The sequence below is a fragment of the Leptidea sinapis genome, chromosome 15 (assembly GCF_905404315.1).
Source record: "Leptidea sinapis chromosome 15, ilLepSina1.1, whole genome shotgun sequence".
Lineage (NCBI taxonomy): Eukaryota > Metazoa > Arthropoda > Insecta > Lepidoptera > Pieridae > Leptidea > Leptidea sinapis.
The window spans coordinates 12090790-12105997 of NC_066279.1; the positions used below are offsets into that span (position 1 = coordinate 12090790).

The following is a 15208-nucleotide window of genomic DNA, read 5'->3' on the forward strand; positions in this document are numbered from 1 at the left end:
AGATAACATTTCACTTTCTCGTCAGTGCCATAGCAAAGTCTAGGACACGAAATCTTCGCTACTTATTGATATGCTGGAGGTGGGTGGTATTTTGCAATATAATTATGCTCGCAATTCAAATAATCGTGCTTTTGATCTTTTTATGGCAGATCTGACAAACGTAACCTTATCTGAAATTCCCCATTACGTGTGCCTGACCGTCACCACTCAGCGATTGAGACCGATGTGTCTTTTGAACCCAATATAAAAAATATGCAAAACAAATCTACCATGATGCCTAACTTTCGTAAATATGATATAAATAATTGTATACAACAACGTAATAGTAACATTTGGGAAAGTATTTTTAACGACAATGACTTCAACTTGAATGTAAAATGTTTTTATGAAATAAGTATGACGTTAAATAACGACACCATATGGAAAAACACAAAATATAAGCGAATTGGTCGATTGAACTATTCTGTCTGGATTTCAGGGTCTTTGAAAGCGTGTATAAAAGAGCAAAATCGCATTCATAAAAACTGAAAAAACTAAAACCAATCCCAGGGACTACGACGAGTTTCGGTTATTACGCTTTAGGTAAAACGCTTTTATTCAGGCTTGTTCCACTCATTGCTTTTAAGTGTTGAAGAGCCGCTTAGTAATTCAACCAAACTTATCTTTTCTTACATTTAAAGGAAGAGACTTGGACCCTCAATTCGCGAGACTAAACTAGACTAGACTTTGGTGACAAAATTGCAACTGGTGGTGAAGTCGTAGGCGAACTCTTCTCTGAGTAGTTTTCATCAGTTTTTTAACCAGATAGACACATGAACGTTCCAAGTCAGACTACTATCAATCATCCCCTATTTTCAGTGCACATATCTAAAGAGGATATTTCAAAGAAACTCAATTCAACAAAAGGAGCTGGACCGGATGGAATTCCTCCTTACTTTATTACGCATTGCGTCGAGGCTCTGATAGAATTTGATTTTTAACAAATCCATACAAAGTGGCGTTTTCTTTCATGTTTAGAAAGAAGCACACATCATACTAAAACACAAATCGGGTGATACTAGCGAATGTACTAATTATAGACCTATAAGCATCTTATCCAGATTTACCAAAATATTAGAGTCCTTAGTTTATGACCACCTATATCATCCCGCATATCACGCAGAAGCGACATTCAGCAGCAGAAGGTTTTTTAAAAGAAAGTTCAACTGCCAGTAACTTGACAGAGAATACAGACTTTATTTGTAGAGCTTCAACGATCATGGTCAAGTTGACTCTTTCTATAGTGACTTCCAAAAGGCTTTTAATAGAGTAAATTATAGAATATTGGTCTGTCAGTTGGAGACTATAGGTCTGCATGGTTGCCTCTTACGTTGGATAAAATCTAATATTTCTAATCGTTGTCAATTAGTGGCTTTAAAGGGATTCTGCTCACGACGAGTCTCTATCATATCCGGCATCATTCAGGGATCCCATCTCCGCCCATTGATGTTTATTATATATATTAATGAACTGATCCCTAGGTTAAGTAGTATTTTTCCCTCCTGTATGCGGATGAGCTTAAATTCTTTAGTCGAATTAAAATCCATTTTATCTTTCACTCATATAAAAACCCAATTAGGTTTGACTATAAAATTGATAAAATTTTTGGGAGAAGGGACTTTTTGTTTTTTTTCCTCAAGGTACATATGATTAAATCTTACATAATGGCACTATTAATAAATGAAAAAAAATCTTAATATTTTACTAGAACCTAACACTTAAATAGCCGGAAAACCCTTTTTGCAAAGCAAATATTTAATTTATAGAAATATAAATAATAATATTATGACTCATTTAATAATGCTAGAATGCAATACCAATGACGAATTCATTTATCTTGAAAACATCAAGTCTTCAATCACTACGATACAAAGAGCGAATCAGTGATTCATTTTCACACGCGTAGGTATAATTCGTTTGGTTTTTAGGGATCCTTCGGGCCAACCAACGGGAACCCTTTCACTTAAGGTGCTGACACACTGCTGTTATAAAATATTTTCAAACACTAATACTTGCTAACAAATGTTAGGTATTGTCACGTGTATTGAGTGATCCTACACTAATGGAAAATGTTTACAAATTGTAATTGTAACACGTTTTCAGCGTAACTGACCCCATGCTCCGGAAAAGTCGCGAAACGTCGTGCTAACTAAAAAAATAATAAAAATGTAACTATAACGAAAGAATCTAATGTAAAAACACCGTAACAATTACACGTGTTTTAATCGTTTAAAAAGTGTTTTATTTAGTCGTGTAACACTCGCGTTAATCGCGAAAATTCAATGTTTACAAACAGTGTGTATATTTTATAGCAGAAGTACTATTAGGCTCTAATATCTAACCCTCCGTCTTGTTCGTCAGCGCACTGTACCTCATAAACACTAATAGTTAGAATACTGAAATTTTTACAGAGTCTATATTATTCATGTGGTTAAATCCACAAAACCAAAAGCCTAACTTCAAAGGGCAGGGAACAACTTTGTTGGTTGGCACGAAGGCGCGGATCCTTAAAAACTAAATGAAAAATTTATAAGCGTGAGAAAATGAGTCACTGGGTCACTCTTTGTATCGTCGATATTGAAGATTTGATGTTTTGTGATAAAAAAATGCAATAATACTGACGTAATAGTTATTGCGTTGTAGCTTTTTGAAGGAGGCATAAAAATCTAAACATATAATAAAACCATCATCATCATCATCAGCCGGAAGATGTCCACTGCTGGACAAAAGCTTCCCCCAAAGATCTCCTGCAAAGGTCCTGCGCTGTCCTAATCCAACGTATTCCGGCGATCTTGACTAGATCGTCGGTCCATCTTGTGGGGAGCCTACCAACACTGCGTGTCCGGTACGTGGTCGCCATTCAAGGACTTTTCTACCCCACCGGCCATCTGTCCGTCGAACTGTGTGCCCTGCCCACTGCCACTTTAGCTTCGCAATCATTTGGGCTTTTGGGCTTTGTCGGTGACTTTGGTTCTCCAACGGATATCCTCATGACTGATTCGACCTCGCAGGGAAACTCCGAGAATAGCCCTCTCCATTGCCCTCTGAGCGACTATGAGCTTTCTCATCAGGCTCATAGTTAGCGACCACGTCTGCGTACCGTAAGTGATCATTGGCAACAAACACTGGATGAAAACCTTCGTTTTCAGACACTGTGGTATTTGGGACATGAACATTTTACGGAGCTTCCCGAACGCCGCCCATCCGAGATGGATTCAAGAAATGACCTCTTTCTCGAAATTGAACCTGCCCAACTGGATTGTTTATCTAAGGTCCAAGGACGTATTCGTCAACAATTTCGAGAGAACAGTTCGTAATTGTTACGGGAAGAAGGTGCGACATGGACATAAGACATGATCTACGTCTTCTTCATGTTCAATCTGAGGCCTACTTCTTGGGAAGCTGTATTAAGGTCATCGAGCATATGGCTTAGGTCTTACATGGTGAATGCAATGATTACGATATCGTCTGCGAATATAAGGTGAGTGATGAATTCATCGTTGATATTGATTCCCAGTCCATTCCAGTCCAGAATCTCTAAACAGACATCTTTAAACGCAGCGCTGATTCCCCGCTGCAGTCGGATCCTGGAGACGAACTGACATGGTGGCGTTTCCATACAAACACTTCAACGCTTCGATATATCGATAGTCAATGTGGCACCTATGGGGAGACTCAAGCATCACCCAGGTCTCGATCGAATCAAAGGCCTTCTCATAGTCCACAATCGATTATTAGATCTAACTACATAGCAATAAAAATTCAAGCATAAATATAGTAGTGATAATTTTTAGGGGTAATTTGATGTAGAAAATAATCACATTTTTGAGCTTACATTGCAAACGTTGGCTGAACCATACGAGATAGATCAAAATAAATAACTTCAGTATTGTACACATTAAAAATGTCTACTAAATAGCAATGTATGTATGCATCTCGGATAATCCACAATAACCATTTTTTATCCTTACTATTTACGAGAAATAATGGCAGCTTAAACGAACAATTTTAAGCAATAAAGCATTAATCATTATCTAATTAAGTATATAAAATACATACATTTAATAAATATCTATCAATAATGCACTTTACAGCATGTCATTTAAATTAGGGACTTAGCGATAACAGTTGTATTGCCAATTTTATCTGAAAATATCATAAATTGTAAAAGTATTGAAATCTTTGAGATAGAAACTGCATGCGCGCATGTAATTAGAGATATTGTATGAAAAATATTTATACAAATTAAATTTGTTACCAGAATTTATGAACGAGTTTTTAATGAATGAAAAATTTTAATTTTATAATAATTAATCCCAGAAGTGAGGGATATTACTTTAAAATAACAAAATATTTAGAAAAAAAATTATTTTCCTTATTTGTAATTTGTACCTGATAATCGTACAAAAAATACATAAAAATAAATATAAATAAAAAATACCAACTTGGAGCATTTTCGACAAGAATCACTCTCGTTCCCACAACATGGACAAACATACAAACAAAACCCACAACACTTATGTTCATTTTGATACAACATAATATCACTATCACCTCAATACACGTAACATTGTACAAGTAGAATCACACTAAAGTCACACTGCTATTAAAAATACGATCACAAAATGAATTTCAAGTTATTGGTTTATTGCAAAACTCAAGGACTAAACTGTAAATCGCAATTTATTTCGCTTAAAACTTTTAAATTACATTATTTTTAATGAACGATTACGTTATATGGGTCATATAGAACTAAACAGAAGTATTGTTCGCCAGTCGCTTATATGGAAAAGAATTCAGAGGTTGGACAAGTGTGGATATGACTAGAATCTTAAATTAACAGATTTTAAATTATAACAAATATATTTTGGGAGAATATCGGAACCTATTGTACGATAGACCATACCTTAAATCATAAGGTCCAAAGAACATATTTATTTTTTTTAATTAACTGGCAAGTTCTTTTTGGAATATTCTAAGCAGTTTTTAACGTTTAATATAATGTCATATAAATGCATTCCAAAAGTAATAAAAAAAATTGAAGTTTTGACGTTATAACAACCCAGCAGTTGCATAGCCAGAGTAGTGAAATTATTACATTATTTCGAAAGCTTGGTACGCTCTCGACATTGACTTGTATAATTACACCAATTAAAAACATAATATTGAAAAGTGATCTGGATGTATTTTATTTAAAAAGAGTAGTTTAAATAAAAAAAGTTACCAATAAAATTTAATATTTCGATTGGTATGCTCTTTATTTATCTACAGTGTGCAGATATTCTAAAAACTTTGTAACTAACGAATGTTGTTCTAACGAATGAAATTTTTAATATACAAAACTGTGATAGCATTAATAGCTGAAATTAAATGAGAGAATTGACCAGTGACCCAAAATAGTACTAGCACTCGCGCATCACTAATCTCTAGTTGTAATATAATTTTATAGAGTTAAACCAATCCAATCTCTTTTATCAACTCCTGAAAGTAATAAATACTATTGAAATCGTCTTCAATAATATGTAACATTTTGTCTAGTCATCTTGAAATTGATTCATAAGTTACAAGACTTTTCTTAAATAACCCTTTCAATAGATACAATCATTGAAACTTGATATTTGAATATTTCGGAAAATGGAACCCTATAAATATGCTTCTTTCCACTGAACTAGAATTAAAACACACACACACACACACGCAGCAAAAGTTAAGCTAATTTACTCGAGTGAGTAAATTCACATCATTAAATTTAATATATTTATCTTGCTGTTTCAACAGTATGGAACTTTCAGTGCATTAGTACTTGTGTCTTCGCTTTTTGCATAATTGCTAGTGGTTTTATTAGAAATTTAAATTACAAAATTGTTAACTAAGGGGACAGTGTATCTCGGCCATTACTATAGAGAATGCAGTTTTTTAGCAAAGAACAACTTTGAGGGCTCAAAAACACTATCACTGTTTTTATCCTAGGTGTATACTACACCAAACTAAACTAATACAAAAATAAAAACGAATTATTTTATTTTAGCGAATAAATTGCAAATCAATTTAACAAATTGAAAGCAGCTAGAGCAATGTGAAGTCTTTGGACAGCCTTTTAAAAAAAAATTAAGGCTTACCCATTAGTATTAGTATCTTTCAGTTGTAATTGGGCAGTATCAAATGTCAAAATATTCAATATGCAAATAAAAAATGAATAACACGTGCTCAATGTATTTTTATAACTTTTCTGCCCGAATATTTTCACGTAATAAGTAACGCTCATTTGTCTCATTAATACGAAGTCACGTTCCTAGAAGGTGAAGTGTAAAATAATTTAAGTGGTCATATCCATACAAATCCAACACACCACAGATTATGAGTGATAACACCACCAGCCGAGGCATTGTCTGCTAGTGATATTGAGCGACAGACCGACATATCCGACTCATATAATATACGTATATCACAGTAGCTTTTATGAAAATAATAAGTCCGACCTAAAAAAAACATTTTAGCTGGTAGCGGAACAACGTGAAAAAAAATCCGCTTACTCACAAATGCTAATTTAATATTATTCAAAAAATGTCCCTAACAGTAAAGAGTGATTTCTTTCAGACAACATCCTAATACAAGCGTTCAAATTAGATTGTTAGGAATTAGCAGGACATCAACTGTAAAGTAGATTCTGTAGATGGAGCCACAGCCTAAGGTTTGAACACGATATACCAAAATTTACGATTCATGCGTACTCGAACTTAGGGAAAGTTTACTCGGGCGTAGTTGGAAAGAGCACTTGGCATAAATTTTGGTTACAAATTTAATTTGTGTAATAACTTCCAGTGAAGAATCAACAGACAAACAGACGAAGTTACTACTCAACTTCAGGGTCTTGAGCCACTAAATTCTCTAGGCTGAAATGTCCCAGCATTCAGAGACTAGCAGCAAGATTCGTGAACAATGAGCGAGAGACTTCCCACTGGAAAAGCCTCTCAAATACAACACCATAATACAGACATATTCAGTCAGCATATTGGAACACTGTTGAATTACAGATTACCAAGACGCAGAATACAGGAAGAATAATATTATATAATAGTTAAAAAAAAACTAAAGAACACGCTTAAAATCACAAAATTCTCTTTCGAAAATTTCCTAATATTAGATAAATCGGTTAAAGATAATGGTTGAAATTTAAAGTTAACATTATTTCCTGACATATCGACTATAGATGAAAAATATATAAATTAACAAAAATCTTATTTTAAAAATTGAAAATTTGGATTTTTTGATTCAAATTAATATAGTATCATCGGTCCTTGATAAATCTATGAAGTTGGAACGAAATTAAAACTGGCCGCCTAAAGTGGGTTAAAATTGAGCCCACATGAGTCGGTTACAAACATATATAGAGGTGAAGCTAATAAAAATAATTACCGCAGTAAGTGCCTTCTCAAATGCATACGGTCAGTAGAAATGTATGAGGTACCTTGGCATTTTTCACATGGCACGGCGACCGTGCCGTGACCGTGGTTCGCCGGGCTTATCCAATATAAACACAGCTTTGACGCGGCAACCGTCTTTGTAGTATTGACTTGTATATCGTCGTTTGCATGAACACGGGTGCAAAACGGCGATGTTCCATTTTTTTTATGAAAATAAGTGACGAGACGAACAGGACATTTAGCTGATGGTAATTTATACACCCGCTTCCACTACCCATTACAATGCAGTGACGCTCAGGATTCTTGAAAACCCCAAAAATTCTGAGTGGCACTACTCTTGCGCTCGTCACCTTGAGACATAAGATGTTAAGTCTCATTTGTCCAGTAATTTCACTAGTTATGGCGCCCTTCAGACCGAAACACAGTAATGCTTACACATTACTGCTTCACGGCAGAAATAGGTGCCGTTGTGTTACTCACAATCTAGCCGGCATCCGGTGCAAAGGAGCCTCCCACTGGTAGAACTTGTACCTCATTAATACTGTGACCAGCCCTCACCGCCGGACCATTGCCTACCGTGTACATGTGAAAGAGTTTGCACGGCACGGAGCTGTGCCGTTGAGACGGCAACCATATGCATTTGAAAAGTCGCTTAGTAGTGATTGGTGTTAGATGAATTTTTCATTACATCGTCATTATTACGTGTAAAATTGGCTACTTTATGACAGACTGCTTTTATGCTTATTTTGTCCCTAGTCCCATTTAAAAAACTTTGTATATGTAGACTAAATAATAAAATGATGCCAAAACGTGCAATTAGTATGACAAGGCCTTTGATTATCGATCTTTTATTTTGAATTTAATAATTAAATATCCGAAAAATAATGGAGTAATTACATAAAGATCCATCGGAACAGAGGTATTATATAATATTATGTATCATAATATAAAGATATAAATGTCTGCTTCTATTTACAATACATCGTCTAGTAATTTTATCTCGTTTAAGTCTGAAAAACTTATATAATGGAAGGTCTAAGCAATTTACTATGAGCCTACGATTCGTAAATTACTACTGAGAAGATCGGTTCCCAAGTGATAAGAATAAGCGTATTATGATGAAAACTAATAATAAATCAAGGTTTATTTTTCCTTGTTATTTATGATGCATGCTGTATAATAAATATAATGCTATTAAAGCTTATTGAAAGTTATAATTTACCACCCATTTGAAAAGATAGCTAAATGTTTTTTTTTAAGTTTTCTTTACAATATGTACTACATGAAGCAGCCTGTTTAATAATTTATTAAAGTCATTTATATTTTTGTTAGCCTTGAGTTCTTGAGATTGATTGATATAGAACATTTTTCTGGATTCCCTTGTACAGACATATACTTTTTCCAAGAAAAGACATACTAACTCGAGTTAGACGAGTAGAAGGTACAAAAAGTTTATGATCCTGGAATTAAATTCTTTAAAATTTTATCTTATGGAATAAATGTTATAAAAAAAGGAAAAGACCTTTTCTGTAAGAAAAAATCGTTTGGCTGTATTGTTCCTCTTCACTCCACTTCTATTAACGACTGCCCCTATTTCTTGGCAATGAGTTTCTATCATCATCGAAATCTTAACCTCTTGCGAAGTAGTGGTAAATGGTACTTTTGACAGTTAAAAGTGTCATTCCTTTGACCTATAACGGTAAACAAAGTGATGTTGAGTTGATTTGCAATGCTTCTGCATGTTTTATTCATAATTCTATAATTCTAATACTGTTATCCCCCATACCTCCTATTTCCATAATTTGACTCAATAATTGGGTCCTATTTGTCACTAGAACAATTCGGTATCTTCCTAGGTTGACACGAAGACTTATCGGAACGACCTTTTATTTAAGAAGATTGTTTTTGTTGATCTGCCATGTTTTATCCTCGCCCTGACAGCCTCTGCTTTTTTTTAATGGAAGATTATGAAAAACGAGTGTAGGTGTCACCTATATTAAGTGATCACCGCCGCCCACACTCACTTGTAACACCAGGAGCGTTACCGGCCTTTTCGAATGATGTTCGCGCTTTTTTTTGGAGCTATCCATTAATTCGAAACTTATTTGTATTAAACAAATTGAATCATAGTTATACAATGATAGAACTAAAGTAAAACGCTGTCACTTACAACTAACACCAAACATTTTGATAATAATCTAATATCTTTAATCTTTTTGTGTACGAAACTTATTGTTAATATTACTTCAGCCTTCACCATTGTCCATTATCTTTGCTTACGGTTTGCATTTTAAGGACAATTACTATGGTTTAATGATGGGAAAAATATGGGGTACTGGGGGTATTTCGTAGACTTACTGAGACCAACTAAACTTTTATGGGATGGTGAGTGATATAAATGCCTGCTACAATGCCGCTCAAAGCTCTTGAACAGCCAAAAATATAAGTGGCACCGTAATTAAATTCATCCATTGGATTGGATCCAACGAAATTCAATTCAATATTCAAAATTTAACGAATAGGATATATGTAATCACTTTGAATCTTAAGGTTTCGATGCAAAATTTACTATAGCTTACTGTCGCTACTCAGCTGAGAAAAAGTCACAAGAAACTTAAAAAATATTTTTCAACGAGGATAGGACCTACGGACATCCAACCAGAATAGAATATTTTCAAAATTGTTTTTCCTATTTTGACATTAAGGTAACATTGAGAACAACTATAAGGTAAATTATGACATGATTATGACTACTTAAGATTTCCGGGTTTTGCATATTTTTAAACAGCCCATTTAAAAATTGGAATGGAGCAGCTAACAATATTAATACTATAATAATATAATATTAGGTATTTTTTCCACCTACTTTTGAGGACTAATATATATTTCTTACTATTTAGTCTGATAGCTGATAAAAACGGACTGTGCTTAAGCCACTCGAGGGAAATGAAAAATTCAACAAAAACGGTTTAACATTTTACAGAAGTACATAGAAATATGTGTATATTGCCATAGCAAAAAATTACCATTAATGTAATAAATCTACATTATTTATGGAAACCAATTGAGTGCTACAGGTCTGAGATATCAACTATTGTTTAAAAATCCTTGGAAACAAAACAATAGCACATTTGAGGAAGTGGCAACAATTAAGAGGTACTTAAATATTCGGCGATCATATTACTTATTTTTGACAGCAGCTAGAATGGCACGTTAATTACTGATGTCAATCCTAGGCTCTTGCAAAGGCTCTTGTTAAAAATTTGAAGACAGCCAATCTGATTCGGAATAAAGCGTTCGGGGAAAATAAATAAAAAAAAATCATTATGCGAGATCTAAGCAGAAATGAAGAGATCTGAAGGAGAACCAAAATCACTGACATAGCCCAAATGATTGCGACACTGAAGTGACAGTGGGCAGGGCATATAGCTTGACAAACTTCGAGAAACAGTCGTTGGGGCAGCAGTCCTCGAAAAGCGACGACGTACCGGAAGACGCAGTGTTGGTAGGACAAGGTGGACCGATGATCTGGTCAAGATCGCCGGAATAGGTTGGATGAGGGCAGCGCAGGACCGATTATTATTGAGATCTGTGGGGGAACCCCATGTCAGAGTAGATGTGATCAGCCGCTAATATGATGATGTTGATTACGATTCGCGGAAACTGAAATGTTTATAACGTGATAAAACACTACGATACCAAACAAAAATAATAGATGTTGCTTTAAATAAGCAACTGAAGGTGGACTGGGAAAACAAAGTAAATTCAAATAGGACTGGACTGATCAGAAAAGTGGGAAGTGCCTTGAATCTTTAATGATCAAGTAACCTCAGATCAGCTTGATTCTTTGGCGTTGCGAAGATATGTGGGTTTTCTCTACATCTTCTACTTCGTTTATCACGAGAAGTGCTCTGCTTGTTCAGGTTGATTTCAGCAGCCGAAATCCACCATCGGGCATAACATTAAACTGTGAAATAACACCCGAATCATGTTTTACCAGTGAGGGGCTCCTTTGCACATGATGCTTGCTAGATTATGGGTACCACAACAGTGCCTATTTCTGCCGTGAAGTAATGTAAGGTAAGAAGAAGGACGCCGTAGCTAGTGAAATTACTGGGCAAATGAGACTTAACATCTTATGTCTCAAGGGGACAGGCGCAGTTGTAGTGGTAACTTTTGGGTCTTTCAAGAATCCTGAGCGGCACTGCATTGTAATGGGTAGAGCGTATCAATTAACATCAGCTGAACGTCCGGCTCGTCTCTTCCCTTACATAAAAAAGAATGTTGACGTCAGGCATTCTATAACGATGCGTTTTATGCCTGAACTTCTTTCCTCGCACAGCCACTTTGTGGAATCAATTACCGGGTGCAGTTTTCGCGAACCGATACGGCTTTTAAACTTAGAGCATATTCCTAACTTAATTGCCGGCACAGCATCTTGACCACTGATGTTGCGTACGTCCATGACGGATGCCTCACCACTTATATAAAAAAAAATGTTATATAAAAAATACAAAAGTTCATTATGAATCGGATAGAAGATAGATAGTAGAATGAATGTAAAATAGGAAGACATAATATAATATTATGTATTTCCAATAAAACTTTGTGAATAGTCTAAATTTCTCATTAAAGATTAACCATTTTCAAAATTTGGTGATAAATGGTAAAATGTATCACTTTTGACATTCATAAGTTTCATTTTTGGCCTAAATTAATTACGTGTTATTGATTTGATTTGAAAAGTAATTGTAAAAAATACAGACGCCGGTGGAAATCAGAATCAATAAGGTGGTCGAAATAAAATGGAGAAACTACTTTTACTATCCGGTATTCTCCGATTTCCATAGATGTAAGATCAATGTGTTGTTCAAGCTACCCAAGAAATGGTGCTAAGTGGTAAATTAAGTTAAAGCATTTATAAGTGGCACCTAGATAGACGTTTAACTTGAAAAAAACATATTTTCACGAAAAGACAGGCCCTGGGACACCAAGTGAGAAAGTTTTATTGGTTTCTAAACCGAAAATCAAAACTATCACTACAAAATAAGTTTCTTCTAAACAAAGTCATAATTAAACCGATATGGACATACGCGGAATACAACTATGGAGCACAGTCTCATACTCAAATATTGAAATAATGCAATTGTTCTAATCTAAAATGCTTCGAATGGTATTAATGCTCCATGGTGAAACCAACCATTACTAGTGGGAGGCTCCTAAGCTCCGGATGCCGGCTAGATTATGGGTATCACAACGACACCTATTTCTGCCCTAAAGCAATAATGTGTAAACATTACTGTGTTTTGGTCTGAAGGGTGTCGTAGCTAGTGAAATATATATAGGGCAAATGAGAGTTAACATCTTATGTCTCAAGGTGACGAGCGCATTATTGTAATTTTTGGGGTTTTTCAAATCCTGAAGAATCCTGAGCAGCGCTGTATTGTAATGGGCGTATCAATTACCATCAGCTGAACGTCCTGCTCGTCTCATCCCTTATTTTTTTAAAAAAACGTCTACATCGAAAACTAAATATAAAAACTATAAAGAAGGAAGTAGCAGACTCACTACAAACTTCTTATTGAAAAAGAAACCTGGTGCAACATTCATAAGAGTAAAAAGACGAGCACCACAAGATCTGATGGTCAAGTAGATAGTAAATAATATTTGGGCAAATCACTGGATTCTGCTCCAAACCCGACCTTATAAAATACTTAAAGTCCAGGTGAATGATATTAAGACAGATTGCAGGAAAAATAAGAGTTAAAAAATAAGTGTCATTTGTTTATGACAATAAGGGACGAGACGAGCAGGACGTTCAGCGGATGGTGATTGATACGCCCTACCCATAACAATGGGATGCCGCTCAGGATTCTGGAAAAAAACCCAATTATTCTAAGCGGCACTACAACTGCGCTCGTCACCTTGACCCAAGTCTCATTTGCCCAGTAATTTCACTTAAACATAACTGCTTCACGGCAGAAATAGGCGCCGTTGTGGTACACATAATCTAGCCGGCATCCTGTGCAAAGGAGACTCCCACTAGTTTTCGACTGATTTGATTTAATGAATGAACAACAGATTAATAAGAACAATATAATGCAGGATTGATAGTCGACAAATCTATTAATTTCCGACCTCAAACATTTTTGTGGGATAAAAGTTTTGACAATGAAGTAATACCAGCAAAGGTCATTCGCTGCGCAGTCCCATGTCACTATTGTAATGTAAAACGTGGAGTTTTTGAAACAATGGTTTTATGACCGTCCGTGAATTAATAACGGTGATGAGCTCATAATTTTTCGTTTGTAATTGTATCCCGTGCTTTATACGCGCCGATTTTCATCAGGTCTTGTCAGCCTTCAAATGGTTAGAGTGATTTTTGCAAATCGGGCCTCCATTGAACCAAATGAAATGTAAATGTATTTCAAAAAGTTTAAACAAAAATCTCATCTTTTGAAGTTATACTTCTTTAGACGCATTATGAAAAAAATATGAGAATGAAATTTTAAGATACGCGAGATTAACACAAAAGTAACAGGGTGAAGTTGGTTCCTAAAATTTTCTGACGTTTGCGACATTCGTTATTTGTTTTTTTTTTGGTTTCTTCGTCCATTATAAGATAGACAAAGGGTTCAAGCCCGTACAGCCGTATTCATTATTTAATAATTAATTGCCATAGCCATCGTTGCAAGATTATATATTTTGTGTTGCAATATTGTTCTTTCTACAAACGTGGAATAGTTCTATAGATTTTTGCTTTGTTAGGCCAAAGAAGTATAACTTGTTGCGTGCATACATAGGTACACTCCCACTATTTTTATAAAGAAAAGTTACCTCATGTTATGTGATCTCTGCGTCTAATTATCTATTTTAGCATTGCCGATCTTATAATAATTTCAGCCAGAAGACTCCACACAGTCCTTCCCCAAAGTTCACCACGATTGGTCGTGTGCTGCCCTCATTAAACCTATTCTGGCGGTCTTGACCATCAACTTATGGGGGGCCTACCAACACTGCATCTTCCGTTACGTGGTCGCCATTAGAGGATTTTACTGCCCCAAGCTTATAAAGCGTCGAATAAACATTCGTGGCAAGCGAGGGTCGAACCCGGAGCCCTATTACCACAATCTAAATACGAAGTTTCCGTTGACGAATCGTACATTTTCCTATTGCGAAAGTATATCGGATCCGAAGATCGATAAGAAGTTAGCGATTAGGCATTTTGTCTTTCGTTTACCTTATTCCCAAATTCACTTGACATTTACTTTTTCGTTGTTTAACTTTATTATGATCATAACTATAACGTTACTTTTTATGGTTATGTCTATGGTTGCGAAACGAAATCCACAGAAGAGTTTAAATGTCTTTTACCTATTCTATGGCGAAATCCATTCGCACTACCCGGATCCGAAGTACTTTGGTTATAGGATTTAATTCGAAGTTTGTCATTCTTTTGTTTCAGACCTAAACTTCACCTTAAGATTTTGGTAATAGACCTCCAGCGCCACCGTGGTGAGAGTCAATGGTTTTAGCCACTGCGCAACCAACGTATGTTACATTAATTCTTAATTTATTCTTTGCGAATGGAAGACCAGCTAAATTTGTTAGTGGTCATTCCATGCTTTAAGAAAACTGGTATTTTACAGTAGTATTTGCAACAAAAATATCATATTTACACACTTTATATCAGCTTGACCTCTGTCTGTAATGTGTAACTGAATCTTTGGAAACGATTTTCAGCC

The 15208-nt window shown here is 35.3% G+C and overlaps 1 protein-coding gene across 2 annotated transcripts in view; it reads right to left on the reverse strand.

Annotated features, from left to right (window-relative positions):
• LOC126968291 (uncharacterized) overlaps positions 1-15208 on the reverse strand; it is a 76133-nt gene that overhangs the window by 46703 nt on the left and 14222 nt on the right. The window contains exon 1 of one of the 2 annotated variants that reach the window (XM_050813200.1): positions 4485-4661. The exons of the other annotated variant lie outside the window; for it this stretch is intronic. Within the exon in view, the coding sequence (XP_050669157.1) occupies positions 4485-4566 (82 nt within the window). The 5' untranslated portion in view covers positions 4567-4661. Of the gene's footprint in view, positions 1-4484; positions 4662-15208 lie in introns of those variants that run through there. 2 annotated transcript variants of the gene reach the window in all.